This window comes from Manis pentadactyla, chromosome 7 (genome assembly GCF_030020395.1).
Source record: "Manis pentadactyla isolate mManPen7 chromosome 7, mManPen7.hap1, whole genome shotgun sequence".
Taxonomy (NCBI): Eukaryota; Metazoa; Chordata; class Mammalia; order Pholidota; family Manidae; genus Manis; species Manis pentadactyla.
In genome coordinates this window covers 74076033-74099335 of record NC_080025.1, presented here as the reverse complement: position 1 = coordinate 74099335, position 23303 = coordinate 74076033, and the positions used below count along the sequence as shown (strand labels likewise).

General features: G+C 40.7%; 1 protein-coding gene across 1 annotated transcript; it reads right to left on the bottom strand.

Annotated features, from left to right (window-relative positions):
• Positions 1-210: 210 nt before the first annotated feature.
• On the bottom strand, positions 211-22864 carry PTTG1IP2 (PTTG1IP family member 2). The gene is given in 4 exon segments (XM_057504491.1): positions 211-976; positions 2303-2396; positions 8435-8478; positions 22714-22864. Coding segments are annotated over 4 exon segments (408 nt in total). The 3' UTR covers positions 211-857.
• Between the last annotated feature and the right edge of the window lie 439 nt (positions 22865-23303).

The window sequence follows — 23303 nt, the reverse complement described above, 5'->3', positions numbered from 1 at the left end:
TTACTGATAAAGAATTACATTTCCTATTTCCACTTTGATTTTTCACTGAACAATATTTATACAATCACAATATTTTATTATTTTTATTAGTTTAAAAATTTTAGATTCAAACTATAGAGTAAGCATTTCAAGGTATAAATATAGTTACAGAACAGAATATAAATATTACACCCTTGACAAGGTCAAATGAGTGAGAAAGCTAATGGAGTTTAAGAGATAGAGGGAGGATAGAATAGGTGGAAGTATAGGGTTCCAAATTTTCTTAAATAATGGGAGAAATATTGATAGACATAGAAGTAGAGCACTAAATAGATTACTCAAACCCAAAAAGATAACCCAACAGAGGAAACACTAGTAATCTTAAGAGCTAATAATGAAAAAAATAGTTACAATTCAAAAATAACAGAATAATACCATCCACTAATAGCAAAATAACAAAAATACTGATACTGAAAGATAAATTTTTCAGCTTTCATGACAGGGAGTCAATAGATAACATCTAAAGTTAATAAATCATGAAAAGGAGATACAACCATATTGTTCAAATATATGGAGGTAACCAAAAGAAGAACTACAAATAGAATCATATTAAAAGGATTCCTTCTTGGGGGTGGTTATCAGAGGTGGAGTGGAGCGTGAGAAAGTTAAACTTTTCATTTTACAGTTTTCTGTAGTTTCTGAACTTCTTTCTTTATCATATGGATATATTATTTTTATTACATTAAAAAGGTAAAACATGATGACTATCATTTTCTTCAATGATATTATCCCCAAAAAGCATTCTTACAACAGATAAAATGATTTCTTATAATTTTAGATTCAAACTATAGAGTAATTATTTCAAGGTATAAATATAGTTACAGAACTATAGAGGTTACATACTCCTGCAGGTAATAGTGATAGAAGCAGCAAGACCAAATGAATGCTGTAATTAATATTGCAATGAGTAGAAGCATCAGGAATCCAAACATGTCAACTGAAATGTATGAAGAGAAAATATTTTAAGTTAACAGAAGATTAATAATTTATTACATTTTCATCATTTTTAGTATCATGCAGTCTGATTCTTAAATACAAATTCATAAGTCCTTGTTGAAAATAATACAATAACACACATTGCATACTCTAATAAAACTACCATTAACACAATCACTAACACTTGAAAATAATCTGGATTGCTGAAAGGAGATAATGTCTTTGGTCTCCAAATTGGGAAGCTATTAGGCCACTAGGGATTTTTGTTTTTTTTCCCCTTTCTTTTATCTCTACATTCATTCTAGGCAACATCTCAACATATAAAATAGTATATTCCTTAGGTTGCTGTTTCTATGAAGATACACATAGACAGCGAGAGATGGTTTATTATGTGAGTTTCAGCAGTTCCTTTATCAAAGAGACAACCAATGCTCACTACGAAAGCAGATTTCTAGCACTTGTAAACTTTTCCCCCTCAGTACTATGAATTTATCAGCCTGGTGTACCTAGAAAGTGCAACTAGAAGAACAGAGCATGAAAGAGAAGACTAGGGTTCCCATCATACTAAGTATAGGAAGTGTTACTTGTTTATAAATTCCTTGTTGGAAATAATCCTTATAGTTCCTGAGGAAAACAGGGCTTGAGGGCAAAATTTACGGTTTTTTTTCACTTCAGTTAAAAAAAAGCATGGGCAACTGGTTTTCTAGATTGGGTTTTCTCATGTACTTAGGGTTTACCTGGAAAGGTTTTGTTTCAACTTTTTTTGAAATCTTCTTAAAAGGTTGCAATTCATTGCTTCACTAAGTATCTTGTAACAAACCAAAATTACAACATTACAGATGTAATTTAAAGATTCTTTGATGATTGACATTGTTCAGTCCTAGGGAGCCATCCTGAATGGTAGGTAATTCAGTATACAATACACTGGCTGAGGATATATTAATTATAGTAAAGCTACTGGGCTCAATAGGTCTCATCCTAGGACTAGCTTATTGGAAATTCCTAGAGTTCCTGAAACAATGTAATAACATAAACTTCCCTTCACTGGGTTATTGTTATCATACATCAGAAAATTTTAGAGATAACAGTATCTAACAACTGGCTTGCTAAGGCACCCACCAATCAGAACCAGTGTTGACCTAGTTTGAGTCAGCACTGTCTGGAAATAACCAGTATCAGCCTGTATCAAGGGAAACATCATTGAACAGATTTGTTATATTTTAACAAAGCAAATGCAGTAATTTATAATCCTTCAAGCATAGCAAATCGCTAGCATTTGTAATTTAATTGAAAAAAGTACAGAAAAATTCCAATAAGGACAACTCACCTCTACAGTTTAACCAGTAAGTATAACTGATTTGATGCCCAAAGTTCAGAAAACAAACTTTTTTGCAAACCATTTCTTTACTACACCAAAAACACTGTATTTGGAAAGAGAAAAATAAAAGCAGTGTTCACTATAATAACCACAAGTCCAGTAAGTTTTAGTACTACTTCAAGAAATGTTCAATAAATTACAGCCATCCTCCTCCTACTACTCATCATTTTATTATTATTATTTGTAGTAGATGCTGGTGGTGGTCTGCCCAGACCTCCTTTTCCAGGCCCAGGCACCTGAACCCCAGCAGCAGTGAGTGTTGGCTGGCAATGGCTCAAGCGGTCCTTGTTGAATTGTCCTCAAAGGATAGAGACTACCTTGCCTGTGAGAATACTTCCCTCTCTGCCAGAAACTGACTGATATATGAGGTTCCAAACTGTGGGCATCCTTCCAGGGACAGTTCTACTATGTGAATTTTTTGCCCCAGGGCTGCCCAGGTTCAAGCCAATGGTAGACTTTACCTGAGATCATATCTTTGTTTAACTCTTGTCCCCTACTTGCCCTGAATCCCTTACTCCTTCACAGAGTTTTGCTGAATAGCAGTCACCCAAGAAACCCCATGTTCTCTTTCTCAGGATCTGTGTTGAGGGACATTATTTCACAAAAGTAGTAATAAGGACTTCAGTAGATGGAGTTTTTTCCTCCCTCCAAAACCCTTCCCATTCCCTTGACTGCAGCACTCACTCTTTCCCCCAGGATTCCTCCTCCGTTACATGTGATCCTGGTGTGCTGTCAACCGGCCTTGCCTCACCACCTCAGCCCTTTGGCTCACTGGCCCAGTAACTAGTGCTGGTCGGGACTTGAGACCCAAAGAGGACCAGTCAGAATATTCTTTGGAGTGGCCTGCAGACACTGGGAGAGATCTGCTGGAAGCCAGCCTCTTCCAAGCTGTATGGAGAATGTCCATTTGCCATAGAAGACAATGAGGTCAATACACAGAGGGAGGCAAAGCTGGGAGATGAAAAGAGGGCAGAAATGGGAGTGATATTCTTTAAGAGTCAGCTGGGCATGAAGCCAAGGCTGTCCTGGACTCCCCAGTTTTGTGAGTCAATAAATTCCCCTTTTTATTAAATTATTTTGAGTTAGGTTTATGTCACTTATCACAAAAAGATTTGAATAATACCATACCTAACTCTAAAAACTCTTCAGAGAAGAACTTCACATTACTCAGAGGAACAGTGTAATATATTCAACATCCTTAAATTGGTAATGCATAATTTAAGACAAATTACAGATTTTTTTCCTTGTAGTTAAAGAAGGTGACCCATATAAATATGAAGCTATGCCAACTTCAGACTTTTAATAGAATGACAATTGAGAAGTCAGCTAAAAGACTTTAGAATGATGGTTAATATTGCTCCATAGGAAACTAAAGTATTTGTTTTAGGGTAGAACTCTGTTTTAATAAGCTTATGTGGATACCGAAATTCATATTTTTATAAGCAAATGTCATTAAAATGAGGAAATGTAGAATTGGAGAAGGTACATAAAAATGTTTACTGGTTTTTTAACACTGTATAAATCAAATGGTTTAATATTATACCAGCAAAAATAAACTAATTAAGTGTTATTGTGCAAAGGTATTTTAAAACAGTGGGCATTGAGAGAGATCAAAAGAGCAGTTACTAATTATACAGGCAAGTGCTAGATATAGCAGAGGTTACACAGGTATATAAAGCACTATTTTTGTTTTCTAGAGGGTGATGATTAATTGGCAGGTATAATATGGACAGTCAACAAAAAGCAAAATCTCTAAATGGCAGAAGATAATAATTTCAAAAGGAGTGGGACAGATATAAAGTAATAGGAGTTCATAAGAAAAATACTCAGAGTTGGAATGACTAGATACAATTTTTTTCAGAGAACAGGCAGTAAAATCTGCACAGGAAAGGGGAGGGCATTAGACACAGAAGCCAGGGCAGAAGGAAAGAATAGGCACCCCACTATGGCATGAAAATCTCTCATGGAATTTGGTGGATTTATTTGAAAAAGGTAAGCTTCTCTCAGATTGTGATGGGTTTTGAATACCAAACTAAGGAGTTTGTATTTTTATCTTCACAATAGGAATTCAACTGAATTATTTTGTGCTAAAAGGTGACATGCTCAAAGTGCTAATTTAATATAATGAGAAAGGCAACAGAAGGGATTGCAGGGACTGGGAGAAGTCTAGGATTGTTACAGCCAGAAGAAAAGAAATAGGATTGATAGGGCTTTGTGAACTGCAGATGGAGAAAAGGGAAGGGAAAGGAGTCAAAGGTTTCTGAAGTTATGGGTTTAGAACATGCTACCAGAAAAAATAAAGTAGCAAATAAAAGGAGCTTCTTGGGGAAGGAAAATCATAAATTGAGTTATAGAAATTTTAAGCATGAGGTGATGAAAAACTGCAGGAAGAAATGTCAATCAAGCAACTTTGAAGGTGGCCCCAAAGCCCAAGGGAATATTAGGTCTAAGGATATAGGTTTGAGATTTCCTTACATGAGGGTACAGAGAGGTCATGGCAGTAGTGAGATAGCACAAAGGTGAGAGCACAGTATAAAAAAGCATTAGGAGGATGCGGAAGGAAAGGAAGAGGAGATTGTAAAGGAAATAGAGAGGTGAGGGCAGAAGCAGCAAGGTAAAGCCCAGATCACAAAGTAAGGAGCAAGTTTCTAGTGTGAGTGACTGGTTGGAAAGGTCATTGCACTTGGTCATGGAGAATCTTTTGTAACCTCTGAATCAGTTTGATAAGGATGTAATCAGACAGTGTGATAAGGCAGCCAAGGGACAATAGACTTGAGCTGCTTGAAAGAAACAAGAAGGTTTGGTTTGTTTTTTTCCATTTTTGCCTGAATTCTGAAAGAAAAGATGTCAATGCAGAGAAATAAACTGAATTTGTCACAGAGGGGACAAGGAAATGAGACAGACTCTGAGTTTGTGATTGTGCATGTGTTTCCAAGTATGATGCATACATAGAAGTAAAGACTAGGGAATTAGCCTTGGAACTGATAATCAACTTCTTAAGGGTAAAAGGAGTGTAAGAGAAAAGACATTGAATTGATTAGAAAGAAAAATGAAGGAACTTGAACCTCATGGATGGCCTGAAACATCCCCAGGAAAATCAAGCTCCAGAAGAATGGTCATGCTGAGAGCAGGTAAGGTATTGGGAATAGTTGCCTTGAAGAATAATCTATGAAACTGGTCCTCCACACTTTTTTTTCAGCTGAGAGACTCCTGATAGGTGATATCCACATGTTCAGTGGTATATTGAGATTCAGATGCATGATCCTGTCCATTTTCCTCTACTCCCTGCCTTTACACATGCACACACACACAAAAAATCTTTGGAAAGTAAGTATCAAAGTAGTCATCTTTGTAGGGTGCAAGTTATGTCATTTATAAATGCATCTTACAAGCAAGTGAGTAATGGTTATTTCCTATGAACAGTGCAATAGATTAGGTGGGCTGTGGGAGATATTTTTTAAAAACCTAGTGGATTTGCTGTGACTTCGCTCCTTTCTGTCTCAACCCATAATCCTTATCAAGACGCAATGAATGAGAAAGATGTGATTATAGAGAACACCTAGAATCTACTCTGATTTATTTTTTTAGTCAGTTGCAAAACTCAGTCTTTTAACAGTCATGAGCAAAAAGAAAAAGAGAAAATACAAGTCTCATTATTATGACACCATGATTGAAACTGCCGTTATGGCTTATGTTTGTAAACTGTTTGAGATACACTATCTTGTTACACCATAAAGTATATTAAATATAATTCAATCTTCACATGGGTCAAATGTTCGTTCAGTTTAATAGTTATGTAATACTGTCATGTGCTGAGAAATATGTAAGGTATTCCAGATGCAAAGATGAATAAAACATGCACTTTGTCCTCAGGGAACTGAGAATGGGGAAAGCTGAACATGCAAACAGTTTAATGATATGTTACAATTCAAAATGTACATTTAAGTATCCAAAAGAGAGTTATAGAGGAATTGCAGGAAGTATTCTTCCTTTAAGAGGAAGTGTAAGAATGGATAAAGATGAGTAAAAATGACAAATTTTATCAGTTTGGAGGCCGAAGTTTACACCTAGAGCCTCAATTTTTATCTATAAAATCAGAGACAAGTCATCAGTTGGAAATGAGTGAGTGTGGGATAATATTGGAACTCTAAAGATGGCAACAAATTTTTAGAATTGTTGCTGTAGGCAATTTTAGGAAATGTTGCTAACCAAAGGCAAACAATGGATAGTATTTGTTTCCTATCTGGGTGAGACCAGAAATTACGAATTTGTAGTTGCACTAATGCAGGTCAAGGGCATTTGAGTAGTGGTGGGTTTTGTACCCCCCAATGAAATAACAGGTCTGGGCAAGGATCAAAGCTGCTAACATTATAAAATAATAGACAACAAACCTTATTTGCCTCCTAATAAAAGCCCTTGGCATGAAGTGTTCCTGCTAAGAGATTAAACTGAATCTGATCAAGCCCTCCTATGTTATTAGTAGTTTAGAACAGGGAAAAGAGGCTAAAGCACATCATGGGGATGTGATGAGCAAAATCCAGACTGTGGGAAACCCAGTAGGACAAACAATTCAGTTTCTGCAACAAGTAGGTTGCAAAAAGGAAAGAGAGAGAGAGAGAGAGAGAGGAGAAGGAACATATACATAAAAAGAGATTTAAGGGATATATCAGCCAACTGTAGGGTATGGATTTAATTCAAATGAACTTTTAAAAAGTATGAAACAAGAGAAATGATATTATTTCCTGGATGCTTGATGATATTAAGAAGTTATTGCTAATTTTGGGGTATGATAATGGACTTGTAATATTTTAAAGCAAAGTCTTTATATCTGTCTCAGAGAAGGAGAGAAATATTTGCAAATGGAATGATACGGTTTCCATACTATTATTATTTGCTTCAAATAATCCATTTTGGGAGGAAAGGGCATACCTAAGATTGGCCAAGATGGATCTTGTGGATATAAAGTTTTTTTATACTGTTTTCATATGTTTGAAATTTTCTATTGTAATAAACAAAGAAAGGCAGAAGAATATTCTATTCAAGTGAACAGATACGAGAATTCCCAGGAAGGAAGGGAGTCCACAGGAGAGGGCGAGTAAGCTGAAGGAAAAAATTAGAGATTAAAGGGCTTGAGGACAGGTAGGTACAGTGTGAGGGAGAATAAAAGAACCATTGTAGATCCTGCAGGGTTCAGGATGGGCCCATTGGAGTAAGGTGGAGGAAGTCAGGACACTGACTTCATGCGCAGGTGGAGGAAGTCAGGACACTGAGCAACCATGTGTGTCTGAGCCATTGCCAAGGACGGAAAATACATAAGGCAAAAACAGGAATTGGGTAGAGAAGTGCCTGAGCCAGGAGCCCAGGATCTCATTAAAGCTGAGGAGTGGCCAGATGAAGTTAAGAAGGGACAAAAAGTGGTACAACCAGAACACTAGGAAAGATGTCAATTACTGGAGTGTGCCTGTTTCTAGTCAGTGATTTTGTGTCTTTGGTGTTAATTGTCAGTTCTCCAATATTACTTAGAGTGGAATGGTTCTATGAGCATTGCTGCAAAGCTCTCTGCAACATCATTTCCTTCATTACTCATGGCAGTTCCACTTTCTTCCAAATCTGAAGTGAAGAATAGTGATGTCAGATGTGTAATCATCAGAAAAGGGGATCTTAGCTACACTGTGGTTGAGGAACAGTGTGTCTTCCTTTCTAGTCTTTAGGCAATAGCAGAGCAAGGACATTTTCACTGCATCTCAAAGGGCTGATCTTTTCCTTGACTTAAAAAAGATCTCCCCAAAGTCAATATAATTTTTTCAAGCAAAAATTGCTTAGTTTTTAAAGTATAATTTTCTAGAAGGAAATAATTTAGTATAAATTAGTACATGTTTGTACTGAATTATTTCCATTGTTTATTTCTAGATCCTCAAAGAATAGCTTGAAATGCAGAAAATCTTCATAACTGCTACTAGTCATTCCTACTATAAAAAACATTGTGTAAAACAGTTTAGCATCTTTCAGACTACAACTATAAATTGTATTACTATATTATAATATTCCCAAGACAATTTCTTCATGTGAAAGTTAACTTACCTTATTGTTTTCTGTGCACTGACAATTTTTCTTTAGGGCACATGCTACAAGAGAATACAATTAAATACAAAAAATGCAAATACAAAGCCTATTTATTGCTCAATTTTATATAAAAGTGAATTTCAATTAATCATTCCATTTCATGGCATATTCATCTCTACCCCAGGGTTTTTGCTTCATTATTTTCATATATTTAGATACTTTCCCCATTGGTACTCCTTAAATCCTTACTTTATTATTTTTTCCTGTTACTTGGGAAAACATGAAATGGTACCATCCAACTCTGATTAGCCAAGTAAGTTCTAAAAATTAACTTATAAAAAACAATAAGGAAAAACAAATTGGCAATATCACTGTATATTTATAACATCATACTTTTAAAAACTCTTCTAGTAACTCTTTTGTTATCTAGCATGGTTTTGTCAAGATATTCCTGGTTAACCAGTCATTTAAATATTAAAAAATTGTCCCCATTTGTTTGGCCACCAAGTCTTAAAAACTTCCCCCAAAAGAGGGCTTTCATTGTTTTGTTTGGTGAAAAAATAAACAATATAATTTATATTTGAAAATCTAGAATAAAAAAATATGAGTTTGGAGAAAAGCATTTCAATGGCTCTTTTTATTAGTCCACCATCCCTAGTAACATTATTACTCCAATATACCCTCGTTTTCTTGTGCTACAGTGACAATAACGTCATTCTCTCTATTATTTGGAGGGGAAGGTTCACAGGCTCTGTGGGAAGAGCAGACCTTTCTATGTAATTTCAAATTGGTTGGTGGCTACAGATCTGATTTGGCTGGGGGAAAACTTAACAATAGTTTTTCAAATTGAGTCCTATTGAGTAATTTACTCCTACTCAAAAGTATCCTTGAAGTCCCCAAGAGATAGGTGAGTTAAGGAAAAGGTAAGGTAAATGGGAAAGATTCTACTGCTTCAGCTCTGATGGGAGCATCTGACTTCAGGGGTAGGAGCCTGGAACAAAAGTCACATGGCAGCCACCGTCCTCCTAGTTCTACTTGCTTCACAAAGCTTTTTTTGTTAGCTAAGGTTTTTCTTTTGGAATAACTGTACACTTACAGAAAAATTGCAGCGATTATACAGGGAGTTCCTGTATAGCCCTCTCCTAGAATCCCCATTGCTAACATCTTATATTACTCTGGTACATTTATCAACACTATGAAACCAGTATTGGTAGATTTCTTTTAACTGCACTCCAGCTTTAATCAGGATTTCATTAGTTTTACTCTAATGTCCCTTTTCTCTTCCAGGATACGACATTGCATCTAGTCATCATGTCTCCTTTGGTCTGTCACAGTTTCTCAGCTTTTCCCTGTCTTTCATACCTGGACAGTTTTGAGGAGTACTGGTCAAATCTATTGCAGAATGTCCCTCAGTCTGGGTTTGTCTGTGTTTTTCTCATGATTAGACTGGAGATACAGGTTTTGGGAAAGAACACTGTGGAGGTCAAGTTCCCTCCTTATCACATCAAACCAGCACGTACATGATAGCAACATGTTTGTTTTTCAACTTTTATATGTTTAAATACATGAGAGAAATTTGAAGACAAAGGGCTGCTGCTAGCACTAGTTGGTGAAAGGGCATCTTTGTGTGAACTAAGAAAAGGTGTATCTCTAAAAGGACCAATTTAAAAAATGCTCACCCTTTCTATGGATTTGAGCTGTTTTAACCCCCAGCACCTCTCCCTTCTCCTGGGAAATACAAATCATCTTTCCTCTGCAAAACTCCCTCCTCACCTCTAGACACACAGTACAATTGGTAACTGCCCTCTCTTACACAAACTCCCTGGTCCCCACCAGGCAGTCAAGTCTATGCACCTGAATCAAACTGGGCTAATTCCAGACCACACTCATTGGTCCAAGGAGAGGGAATATGCCCCAGTCAGGCCAATCAGAATTCTTCCCCCACAATTTACAAATTGAAACTTGAGAGTCAAGGGGTAGGAGGGAGCCTCTTTCTCTTTGCTTGGAAAGCTGAGAGGATGTGGGCTTGGGGCTGCCAGTAGCTTTGAAAGAAGTCCTGAGGAGGAAAGTAATAGAGAATGAAGATGATAGGGAGAGAAAACAGAAGAAATGGGGAGCTGATGGTGATTTACCCGTGTCTAAGGCCCACTGCATTCCTATTCTTCTCTTGTTTCTCTCAAGTGAGAATTACATGTCTCTTACATGTATAATCTTGGTTTCTTATAATGCATTCAAAAACATTCCAGTTACTATAAAGCCCACAACTGTTTCTTTTCACTAAGTCCTGATATTTTCCTTCTTTTCATTGCCACTACTTATTTTTTTCACAAAATTAAAACAGTATTATTGTCTTTATATAGTTACAAAATGATCCATGTTCAATTTAAGAAGTAAGCATACATAAAAAATAAAAACTGAAGTTCCACCACCCAGAGAAACAGATTCTTCATCTTACTTTAAGCAAATTATTTCCATGATCTGAACTTGGATTTTGCTATCATTTCAGATGGCTCCAACACTGAAATCTTCAACTCCAATATTCTATTATTTGACTAGAATCTTCTTTCCTTTCCTCTCGATTGCATTTTGACATCATGCAGAACTTTATTTTCCTTGACGTTTCCATTGTTTCCAAATCTGTTTGCCCCTCATAACCTCCTTTCCTTTTCTTGAGCCTGAACCCCATGTCAGTGAATGACCTGACCTGGTTCTATCTAAAAGGTTTAGATTGAGCATTTGTAAATCTTGCCTATAGTCTTTCTTGCTCTTACTGGAAAACCAGTGAGGGCCAGCTGAACTATACGACCATGTTGTACACAAAGCAGTAAGTTCTTTCTTTCAGTCTATTCTTGAAGAGGTACTGATTCTACAGCATTATCACTTACTGGATTCTTCCCATATCCCAAAGGCCTAATTTTTGTATATCTGTTTTATTTCTTGTCACTTCCTTCCTCTTGATCACATTTTTTTCAAAACTTTTGCAGCATCGTTCTCTCCTACTTCTGTTGGAACATCTCTGCCTATTCTTTTTTAGATTCCTTTATGGGTTCCACTTCCTCAATCACTGTCTAAATTGTTACGCCATAAAGTTCTGTCCTTATCTTCTTCTCTTCTTCCATGAGGAATCACAATTTCAAAAGCCTAGAGATGCTAGACATCAACATCATATCAGGTAGCAAAACAAAATCTTTCTTTTTGATTGGCATTGTAATGAATTTAAAAATTAACAATTTAAAAATACAGCTGCATCAGATAAGCCGATTCTACAGTTTATCTGGAAGTGAAATTTTTTTAAGAGCTAGGAGAAAAAAGTGGGGGACAGATAACAGGGTTTTTATATTTCTCTATATGTATCCTTTTATTTTCTTTACTTACTTGGTCTGTTGATTTTTGACATACACATGTAAAATGATTCCATGTGATTTTTAAATTGTCAAGTGCTCTTTTTTATATCTATTAGCTTTTGCTGCACCTATTTCAAACTATGCTGTCAGATAAATAAAGGTTCACAATGTTATCTTCATGTATGGTGTTATATATGTCAGTTTAGAATATCACTTATTCCTCTACTTTAAACAGTTTTTACTTTTAATTCTGTTTTATGTAATATTAATATATTGCTACACTTGCTTTCTTTCTCGGTAGCATTTGCAAGGTTTATCTTAGTTCATCAATTAATTCTTTATTCCTTTATTTCCTCTAGTGGTTTTAAAGTCACACCTCCTTTACTAATTCTATGTAAACTGTTACTTTAAAAATCTTGAGACATATACTTTATTTGCCTCTTTCATTGACTAATCAGGACCTACATTCTCTACATATATAGGATCCTAATATACTTTTTCTTTCTTCCTTTGCCTCCCCACACTACTTTTCAGGTAGAAATCATCGGGGATTTTAATTACTATTAAGTAGTTAATTATTATTAGACAATTACTATATTTAAATTGCTATTGTTTTACTCGTTTCTTGCCAAGTCTTACTGGTTTCTTTACTACTCTTTCTTGAAATTTCACATTTCTCCTTAGTTCATTTTCATTTTGCTGAATAATATCCTTGAGTATCTTTTTCAGAGAGGGTCTGTGAGTGATAGCAATCACTCTTAGTACACATAAAATGAACTTAGTATTGGGGATTGTGTATGTAGGTTATGGAAGCGACCAAAAAGTTTATCAAGGGGAAGACAATGAAACCCCACCTCCTGCCAGATATCAGCACCCCTAAGTCTAGAGGACAAAGGAAGGGGGTAGATATCAGAGTGCAATACAATAAAAATATTAGAGAGCATGACTAAAGGGCCCCAACCCATAAGATGGCGAACCTCCTGCTTCTCTTCGGAGTCCTCGGTTCCCGCCGGTGCCTCCTGAAGCCCAATCACCCCTCGCCCCCCTCCCAATCCCAGCACCTAGCCAATAGCCACCAGCCCCGTAGAAGTAACACCACAATCACCCCATGCCCCTTCCTATATAACCCAGCACCTTTCCCTAATAAAGCGGAATTCTCTGGTGAATTGCTGCTGTGTGTCGCTCCTTTCCTTTCATTGGTGCCGAAACCCGGGAGACGGGACACCCCAACTGGGCCCCGTCTTCCCCCCGACACCAGCAGCAGCTTGCCCTTGTCCTCTTTCTCAGGCGCTGGCTCCTCACACTCACCACTCCTCTCTGGCCTTGGGGTAAGTTTTCCCCCTGGAGCGGGCCACTCTTCCCCGAGCTATCGCAGCGCCATTGACCGTGATCGTCCGGCAAGGCCCTGACGCTCGGGGACGAGGAGGGAATTCTCCCTGCCTTAGGCCTTCATGGCTGCGACAGACCCTCAGGCCCACCCTCCAACAGCCATAAACGAGGTGACTCCTTTGTGGATGAGAACGCTCCCTTTTTCCCCTTCCTCCTGTTCTGCCTGCCAAAATCCGTTCCGTCCGCCGAAAATTCCTAGTACTGGGTACCTCGGACTCCGGCACTCTGCCTTCTTAGAGGAGTCTGGGTGACGACCCACACTTCCTAAGAAACCGACTTGTATACGAGTTTCCGCAGACCACCAAGGATCATCGGGGACGCCCTTTGTCTCCTTGCGGTCTGCTCCCAGTCCGAGGATCTCCGTTCATCTTCCCCTGTTTGTCTCCTTCTCTGTCCTTTAGCCATGGGAGCCTCCTCATCCCTCCCTGGAAGTTCACCTCTTGAATGCCTGCTCAAGCATCTAGCCACCCTCTCCCTGACGCCTGATATAAAACCAGAACTTCTCCACAAATACTGCTCCCAAGATTGGCCGACATACCCCCCTAGACAATCACAACCAATGGCCCGCAGGGGGAGCTCTTGATCCTAACACCACTCGCGATCTCTTTAACTACTGCCAGTGCCTGAAAAAATGGAAGGAGATTCCCTATACCGAAGCTTTCCGCCTCCTCCTCCCGCCTCCCTCGCCGCCGCCGCCGCCTCCTCCCACCGCCTCCCCCCAAGTTCTCCTAGCCTGCAAGCCGTCTCCCTCCCCTCCACACACTCCCAGTCCCTCCTCAATTACCTTTGACCCAGCCGACGAAACTCCGCCATACAGGCTTCCCCCTTCAGCCCCTCCCCCTCCTACAACCCCTCCACCCTCTTCCGCCATTGCCGCCGCCTCCCCCTCCTCTCCTACAACAGCCCCTCCCCCTTCCTCCCCCACCATATCCTTCCCCACCTCACCCCCCTTGCAGTTCAAGCCTGAGCCTTTCAGTCCCCCTCTAAGTTCCAGGAGCCTCCTCTGTCTTTGCCCCCATCAACTGTTTCTCCCCCACAGACTGAGCCAGAACCCTTCAGTCCTCCTCAGACTCGGTCCTGAGGGCCTCCCAAAATTATTGCCCCCCTCCGGGAGGTAGCAGGATCCGAAGGCATCGTGCGCGTTCACGTCCCTTTCTCCTTAGGAGATTTAGCCCAACTGGAGAAACGCCTAGGTTCCTTTTCCACTGATCCCATGACATATATCAGGGAGTTTCAATGGACCCTCCAGTCATACAGCCTCACACATCATGACATTTTCATGCTCCTGGCCAATACCCTTCTTCCTGAAGAGCGCAGACGAGTTTGGGACTTCGCCCAAACGCACGCCACCGAAACCCACAGGACTGACCCCACCTATCCCCCTGGCCCCACCGCTGTCCCCGAACAAGACCCACTCTAGGATTATAACACCGCCGTGGGTCTCCGCTCTCAAGATATTTTCACCTCCTGCTTAAAAGCAGGTCTGAAAAAGGCAGCTCGTAAAGTAGTCAATTTTCAAAAGCTCCAAGACATAATTCAAAGGAGGGAGGAGACACCCTCTGAGTTCTTAGACAGACTCACTCAAGCCCTATTGCAGTATACCAGCCTAGACCCAGAAACGCCTGACGGGAGACATGTCCTTATGACATACTTCCTAGCTCAAAGCCACCCCGACATTAAAGCTAAACTCAAAAAGTTAGAACAGGGCCCCGCTACCCCACAGACTGAGATCCTAACAGTGGCCTTTAAAGTCTTCCATAACCGGGAGAAGGAGAAAGAACGCCGTAAACAAAAGGCTGATCAGGCCAATTTCCAAATGTTGGCCCAGCTGATAAAACCACAACCTAGGCGCCCTTCTACAAACAAGGCCCCCCAGGAGCTTGTTTCAAGTGCGGACAAGAAGGACACTGGTCAAGGGCATGCCCCTCCCCCAGATCTCCTACCACCCCATGCCCCAGATGCCACAAAAAGGGCCACTGGGGGTCTGATTGCCCAGCCACCCAAAGGGGAGGCTGGACGAACAACCCCCCATCCTAAGCCCGGCGTAGTGGGGCTGGCAGAAGAAGATTGACGGGGTCCGGGGGGCTTCTCGCCCGACCATTTCCATCACCAAACAGGAGCCCAGGGTTACTTTAATAGTAGATGGTCACCCCATCTCCTTCCTCCTAGATACAGGAGCCACCTTCTCAGTCTTGCGGGAATACCGGGGCCCTACCACGCCTGCCATTACTCCTATAGTTGGGGTAGGAGGTAAACAGATTTTCCCATTAAACCCCCCCTTTTATGCACAAACCAAGACAATCCCATACCTTTCTCCCACTCCTTCCTGGTTATGCCCCAGTGTCCCATCCCCTTACTAGGATGGTACATCCTTTCTCTCTGCCATGTTTCCATAACTATATCCACTCCCACAGCCCCCAGTACTCCCTTTCTAATGACCCTCATAGCCAACGACCCCCCTCTACCCAATAGAAGCTCCAGTTCCGCCCTCATACACCCTGTAAATCCCAGAGTTTGGGACATTACAAGCCCCTCCGTGGCTCTATGTCCTCCTGCCTCTATCAAATTACGTGACCCCTCTCAGTATATCTGTCAGGCCCAATACCCCCTAACCACTTCAGCCCTCTTAGGCCTCCAACCCATCATTCAAGATCTTTTAAACAAAAATTACCTCAGACCCACTCACTCCCCATTTAATACCCCCATATTAGCTGTTAAAAAAACCAATGGATCTTTCCGCCTTGTCCAAGACCTTGCCTCATTAACATGGCCATCGTCCCTATCCATCCATTAGTCCCAAATCCATACACCCTTTTATCGCAGATCCCTGCCTCGGCCTCCCACTTCTCAGTACTAGATCTCAAGGACGCATTTTTTTCTATCCCTCTGGACCCCTCCTCCCAAGATATTTTCGCCTTCACCTGGACGGACCCATACACAAGACATTCTGAACAACTCACTTGGACAGTTTTGCCACAAGGCTTCCGAGTCCACCTTATTACAATATGTGGACGATCTTCTACTCTGCAGTCCCTCGTGGGAACAGTCTCAACTTGACACTGCCTCCCTACTTAACCTTCTAGCTTCCAGAGGTTACCGGGTATCCCCTGTCAAAGCTCAAATCTCTTCCCCTTCTGTCACTTACCTCGGATTTCTTCTATCTCAACAAAGAAAGTCCATTACCTTAGACAGAAAACGGCTCCTCTCTGACATGCCCGTTCCCAAAACCAAGACAGAAATCCTTTCCTTTCTAGGCCTGGCTGGGTATTTTAGAGCGTGGATCCCTAACTTCTCCCTGTTGGCAAGACCCCTATACGACCTCAGCAAGGGACCCCCTGAAGAACCATTATCCTCCTCACCCCGACACTCCTTCATTAAGCTCTGTCAAGCCCTTGTGGAAGCCCCAGCTCTCCAACTTCCTGATTTGTCGAAGCCCTTCTCATTATACATTCATGAGAGGTCCAGTCAAGCTCTAGGAGTCCTAGGCCAATATTATAGCCCATCCTTTGCCCCAGTAGCTTATCTTTCCAAGCAATTAGACCCCACAGTTCGGGGATGGGCCCCCTGCCTACGGGCATTAGCCACTGGACAGCTCTTGCAGAAGGAAGCTCATAAACTGACATTCGGGGCGCCCCTTACCATTTTGTCCCCACATCACCTAAAGAATCTCTTAACCTACAAAAGTTTACAGACTCTTCCTCCCTCCAGACTCCTGACCTTACTGTCCTCTTTCCTCCAAAATCCCGTTCACCCCCTTTGCCATCCATACCCGAATCATGACTTTTTCCTCCTTTACTGCTCCCTCACTCTCTCTTGCTTTTTTACCTCATTCCTATTGTCTTCCCCGCCACCCCAGCCTCCTTTGTATGGCGATTCAAAGTCAGACAGACTTACACACAGCATCAAACAAAAATTACTGCCCTCATTGCCACATCAGACTGCCCTCTGAAAGGCTGCTCCAAGCCATTACACCTCCACTTTCCTCCCTCCACCAAAGTGTTCACTAGCAGCTACCTTTATTCTCCCTACCTCTGCTTCCTCTATGACCAAAAACAAGCCTGTTGCAGGCGATGGCCAGACACCTACGGGGGATGTCCCCACTGGTCTTGCGCCATTCACTACATGGGTAACTCCCGGTACCCACAGTATTACTCCTCCAACCCATTCTCTTCAATACTAACAAACCCCTTCCTCACCTGGCTGTGGCCCATTGCAGGCCCTATAATAATCATTCTTCTCACCTTTCTCTTCTTACCGTGTATAGTAAAGTTTATCAAATCCCAAGTCGGTAAAATCTCTAATCAAACTTTCAACCAGCTTTTACTCAGGAACTACCAGCTTTTAGCCACAGAAGATCCCTCACCCTCACGTAACCTCCTCACCACACGCTGAGATGGACCCCTCTCTCTGCTGGAAACTGTTCCTGGAAACAATGGCCGCAGACGCCTGGCTTCTGGCACCCGTATCCTCTTGGCACCATTAGAATCAACAAGTCCTCGACCTATGGTTACAGGGAACCTTCATTGATTTCCAACCTGAAGAAGTCCACATCTACTCGTCCTTACTGTGGGGAGTCCTATCAACCCTTTCCTCCCAGTCCTCAAGCCCTCACTCCCTTCTCTGCCCCCCCTTCAGCAGGAAGCAGTCAGAGAGAAAGCAACGTCCACAACCCCATAGAGGAGAAAGGGGGGAATGAAGGGCCCCCACCCAGAAGATGGCGAACCTCCTGCTTCTCTTCCGAGTCCTCGGTTCCCGCTGGTGCCACCTGAAGCCCAATCACCCCTCGCCCCCCTAATCCCAGCACCTAGCCAATAGCCACCAGCCCCGTAGAAGTAACACCACAATCACCCCATGCCCCTTCCTATATAACCCAGCACCTTTCCCTAATAAAGCGGAATTCTCCGGTGAATTGCTGCTATGTGTTGCTCCTTTCCTTTCAATGACAAATATTGGTGGTGTGCTTACCATGAGCTGATATAAGCAAATGGGTACTTATAGAAATGAAGAGAAAACCTGGAAGCCTTGCCTTATATTCAAATTGTTTAGCCTTCAATTTATTTCCTTGGAGAAATCTGCCTTTTTATCTCATTCTGATATCTTAGCTTGACTTTGAGACTTGTTTCACTGATTTGGTTGTTCTCTAGCTCAAAACACTTGTAGGGAAATTCTCATCTGTTGAATTATGTTTTCTTCTATGGTAGATTATTTGTTTTCTGCATGCTATCATATACTCCTAAATTTCATTATTTATTTTGTTAGCTATGCAATACTTGCATAATTGCAATATTGCTATTTTCATCTTACTAATACTTGGAGAGCTCTGTTCAGACCTTCTATTTGTGCTGACGCAGTGTAGATGACATCTTGACCACCTTATCACTGTCCTTGAGATTTTTTTCTGAGAAACTAGTGTTATGGCATTTTATGCTCTATTCACTTAGTTGTTCTCAGCATTTGACAAAGCGAGAAAACTCAGGTGATGCTGTGCCAGCCTTTATTAGAACATCTGAGCTCAACACTCTCTTCTGAAGTTTCATCATTTCCCAGTGCTAGGATTTGCAGTAGCTAACTAGAGGTCTTTCCCATTTCCATAAAGGGGATATCTTTGGATTGTAGATCTAACCCTAAATCCAGTTTGTAGTCCAAGCACTGGTGTTTGCATCAGTTAGGCCCACTGTTCAGTTTCTCTGTTTCCCTTATTTGTCTTCTATAACCATTTCCTCTGTTGATCTTCAGAACAGGGTAAAGGACACTCACTCAATTTGCATCTCTCTATATCTGGGAGTAGTAATAAAAATTCTTGGAATTTAGTGACTTACTAGTTACTTCTAAGGGGTGCTGATAGTATTTGGAGCATTGCCATAGCTGTGTTATTCTAGTCTGATCCAGAATCTTTTATTTCTTCTCTTGGTTGCCACTTGCTTTTTAGACTATGCCCCATTGTTGTTTGGTTGCTTCTGGCAAAAGAATTTCTCTACATTTGCTTTTTCTTTTTTATTCATTCATTAGATATTGATTGGAGAACATTCTTTTTTTTTTTGTAGATAATTATTTTTTATTGAAGGGTAGTTGACACACAGTATTACATTACATTAGTTTCAGGTGTACAACACAGTGATTCAACATTTATATACATGATAATTCTAGGTACCAGCTATCACCATACCAAGTTGTTACAATATTTTGACTATATTCCTTATGCTATACATTACATCTCTGTTACTTATTTATTTTACAATTGGAAGAGTGTACTTTTTTTCTTGTTGTTGTTGTTGTTGTGAGGGCATCTCTCATATTTATTGATCAAATGGCTGTTAACAACAATAAAATTCTGTATAGGGGAGTCAATGCTCAATGCACAAGCATTAATCCACCCCAAGCCTAATTTTCGTCAGTCTCCAATCTTCTGAAGCATAACGAACAAGTTCTTACATGGAGAACAAATTCTTACATAGTGAATAAGTTACATGGTGAACAGTACAAGGGCAGTCATCACAGAAACTTTAGGTTTTGCTCATGCATTATGAACTATAAACAGTCAGGTGAAATATGAATATTCATTTGATTTCTATACTTGATTTATATGTGGATACCACATTTCTCTCTTTATTATTATTTTTAATAAAATGCTGAAGTGGTAGGTAGATACAAGATAAAGGTAGAAAACATAGTTTAGTGTTGTAAGAGAGCAAATGTAGATGATCAGGTGTGTGTCTGTAGACTATGTGTTAATCCAAGCTAGACAAGGGCAATAAAACATCCACGTATGCAGAAGATTTCTCTCAGAACAGGGGGGGTGAGGTTCTAAGCCTCACCTCTGTTGATCCCCAATTTCTCACCTGATGACCCCCCTGCGACTGTGCCTGTCTTAGGTTGTTCCTCCCTTGAGGAATCTTACCCGTCTCTGGCTAACCAGTCATCTTCCGGGGCCATACAGGGAAATGTAAAGTTGGTAAGTGAGAGAGAAGCCTTATTGTTTGAAAAGGTTAGCTTTTTACTTCTTTGCATATCTATGCCCTGTGGCTTCTATGCCCATCATTTGTCTTGAGGTATCTTTACCACTTGGAAGAATTATGATACTCGGTAAATTTGATATGAGGCATGAATTCTATTTAAGGATTGTAATTAGGAAGGAAGAAGAAAAGCTATAGAAGTGGCAGGCAGAAGAAAACCTGGGAAGATTGATTATTTCTTTGACATATCTTCTTGTAGAGTAACTTCAGCATGTATAGGTTTTAAACTACTAATTAAATTGCGCACACACATTAACATAATAGGAGTATAGTTACATAACCAAAGCATACCTGTAATTACCAGCCATCTCCAGTGAAACCAAGAAAACCAGTTAGGCACCTTAGGCATTTGTGAAAACTTATCTATGATATGGTGGATATTGCCCAACTGAACTTGAACAGTCTGAGAGAAATCAGACAAATTAGAACAACCCATTCCTGGGGACTGTTCACGTCCCATATGTTCTTTTAACAGTAAATAGTCTGTAGTTGTAAGATTTTGGAGTGCTACGATTTGCACTTCTCCTAATTCTTGTTTGAGTTCCAACAGTATAGATCTAGTCAAATTTGTTCTTTTACTGTATGCACAGGCCAGCTTAGATATCTCCTTCTTCATTCCCATGGCAAGTCCAGGAACTGGTGGGATGAGTGCATCTACAGCTGTAGCAGTGCGTGGATCTTTGTTGGGGTTTTTTGATGATCATCTCCTGGCATGAGCCTTCCAGAGAGTGCTGATGTTGGAAGTTCTTTTTCATATCGTATCTTAGTTCATTTTCGGGGTAGCCCAGTTAGGCTTTGATCCTCTGTATTAACACAAACAGACCCCTTGCCTACACTTTTATATGCCCTTTATACCCTTGTGTAGGACTCATTGGAGGTCTCCACACAGGAACTGCCTTTTTTTTTTTTTGTATCATTAATCTACACTTACATGACGAATATTATGTTTACTAGGCTCTCCCCTATACCAGGTCCCCCCTATAAACTAGAGAACATTCTTAACTCAAGTTCTAAGTGCAAACTGTAACTTCTTGGGATATTGCTTACTAGGCATTCAAATGTAAGCGAAGATCAAGGTTAAAAGCCCTGGGGATCAAAGAAACCTGTTTTTGGGCGAGGTCAGACTTGATGTGAGATTATTCACAAAGTCAGAAAGGCTTATCATTCAGAGCACTAGCAGGGATGTAGGTGGGATATCAGTGAGGGGTTGGAATCTCTTTCTTGGTTTTGGAAGTGAAGCAATCATGATGTCTAAGAAATCATACCCCTGTTAGATGGGAAGGGTGAATGCAAGCAAAAAGAAAAAAAATAGACCATCTAGGCTGGGAAGCAAACACTCAGGGGAGACCCAGGATGGGCTGAACAAGACTTTCCTTTACAAAGGGAAACTGTTCCCTCAGAAACACTGCCCAGGCCTGGTCAGCCCGGAGCTAGATAGTCAGAAACTTCAATCTTTGGAGACCAGACTATGTATGTCATCTATGATTCTCGATTTGTTTTGTTTACTCCCTTTTTGTTCTTGCCCAGCATTTGAATAAATTTTGAAAAATTCCAGTATGACTCCAGTTTGTTAGGGAACAAAGGGCAGGATTTGTTTCTATGTTGGCCTATGTTTTCAGGCACTATTTGTGGGGAGAACAGAAAGGGATGGTGGCACTAGAACACTATTCCTCTCGGAACATATATAGGGATGACCAAGAAGTTAAAAGAAAGAAATCTATGGGAAAGCTGAAAAAAGGAAACAAGCTAAGCCTTTTGATTCAGCCTTTCCCCACCCCCATACCTCTTAATGGAGAATCTTATTTCAATGCAAAGCTGAGAGCTTTGGGTTTGTTTTAGTAAGAAAGCCTGATTCGCTTATAGATATTATCATCCTTTTGAACTCCCAACACCAAGCAGCAGTAATTATTCTGTCTTACGGTGTTCATAAAAATGGCAATCTTGGCTTTACAGGGCATTTTCCAAGTAATTAAAATCCTGTCCTTATTCTCTCTATACAATTTCAATTTAGGACACTAAAATCCTTATTTCCAGGTTTGAGAATTCAGTTCAGCATGACTTCAAACATTTCAAAATTTCTTCAGTTGGGAAGGACAGCCGAGGAAGTCTCCAAACCAAATTAATTCTTAAGATAAAACACAGATTCATCAATTTGTTAAATAAAACCTTAAGAAGCTAAGAAAAACTAGGTATGGCCATGGAGTGGAGTCTGATTAGAAGAAACCCAACAGCTTATTCACAGCATAAAGCTTATGTATTATGGGACATGCAAAAAGCGAGTGTTTGGAAAAAGAGCTTTCCAAAATTTAAATTTGTTTTAAACCACTTTTCATATTTCAGATAAAGCAAATTAATTCGAGCACAGTTTAAAAGTATTTCACCAAAGACGTCAAAAGCCTTTAACGCTGTCTTCCCACTAACACTAAATGGCAACTTTAGAGATGAAAATCTCAGCCTACCTGGAAAGAAACCAAAAGAAAACCAGGCAAACAGAAACAGGGCGGTGGCTGCACAGGACAGGCGCCAAGGCTCTGGGCCCGGGATCGCTCACCGTCGTCATCTGCTGATTTGGGTTGCTGCTTGCCTCTGTGTCTGGAGATGTGGGAAAAACGATTCTCTCAGAAGCTAATAAACAACTGGATGAGAAAGAGGGAGAGGAAAACTGGCAGGAGGATTTGGCCCCATGCCCACAGCCAGCACATAGTTCCATGGTCCCGCGTTCCCCCCGTGCCAGGCCAGTGGCACCAGGTACCCGGTCGGACAGGCAGACCCCCTTGGGACTGTCACCACCCTAGGCCCAACTCTGTCGGAGCAGCTCCTCCCGAGCCTGGACCCCGGCAAAATTCACAGAACCTTTGAACTCCTAAAGTTCCAGCCAGTCGTGGAATGTTCATAACGCAATCCCAGTCCACCCCCAGCTCAGGCTTCCTACAGCCTGGCAACCAGGTACATACAGTTCGTGCTCCGGACATGATAGATTCCTGCTCTGCTGCTGTGTTTGGACAAAGATCTGGATTCTAATTTCCACTGCTCAATAGCGTGTGAAGCAGTTGCAGCTTTCTGTGCTTTTTTCCTCAGACTTAAATGAACCTACCATCCACCGCGCCTCAGGGGGGTTGTTGTGCTGTAGGTCAGTGGTGA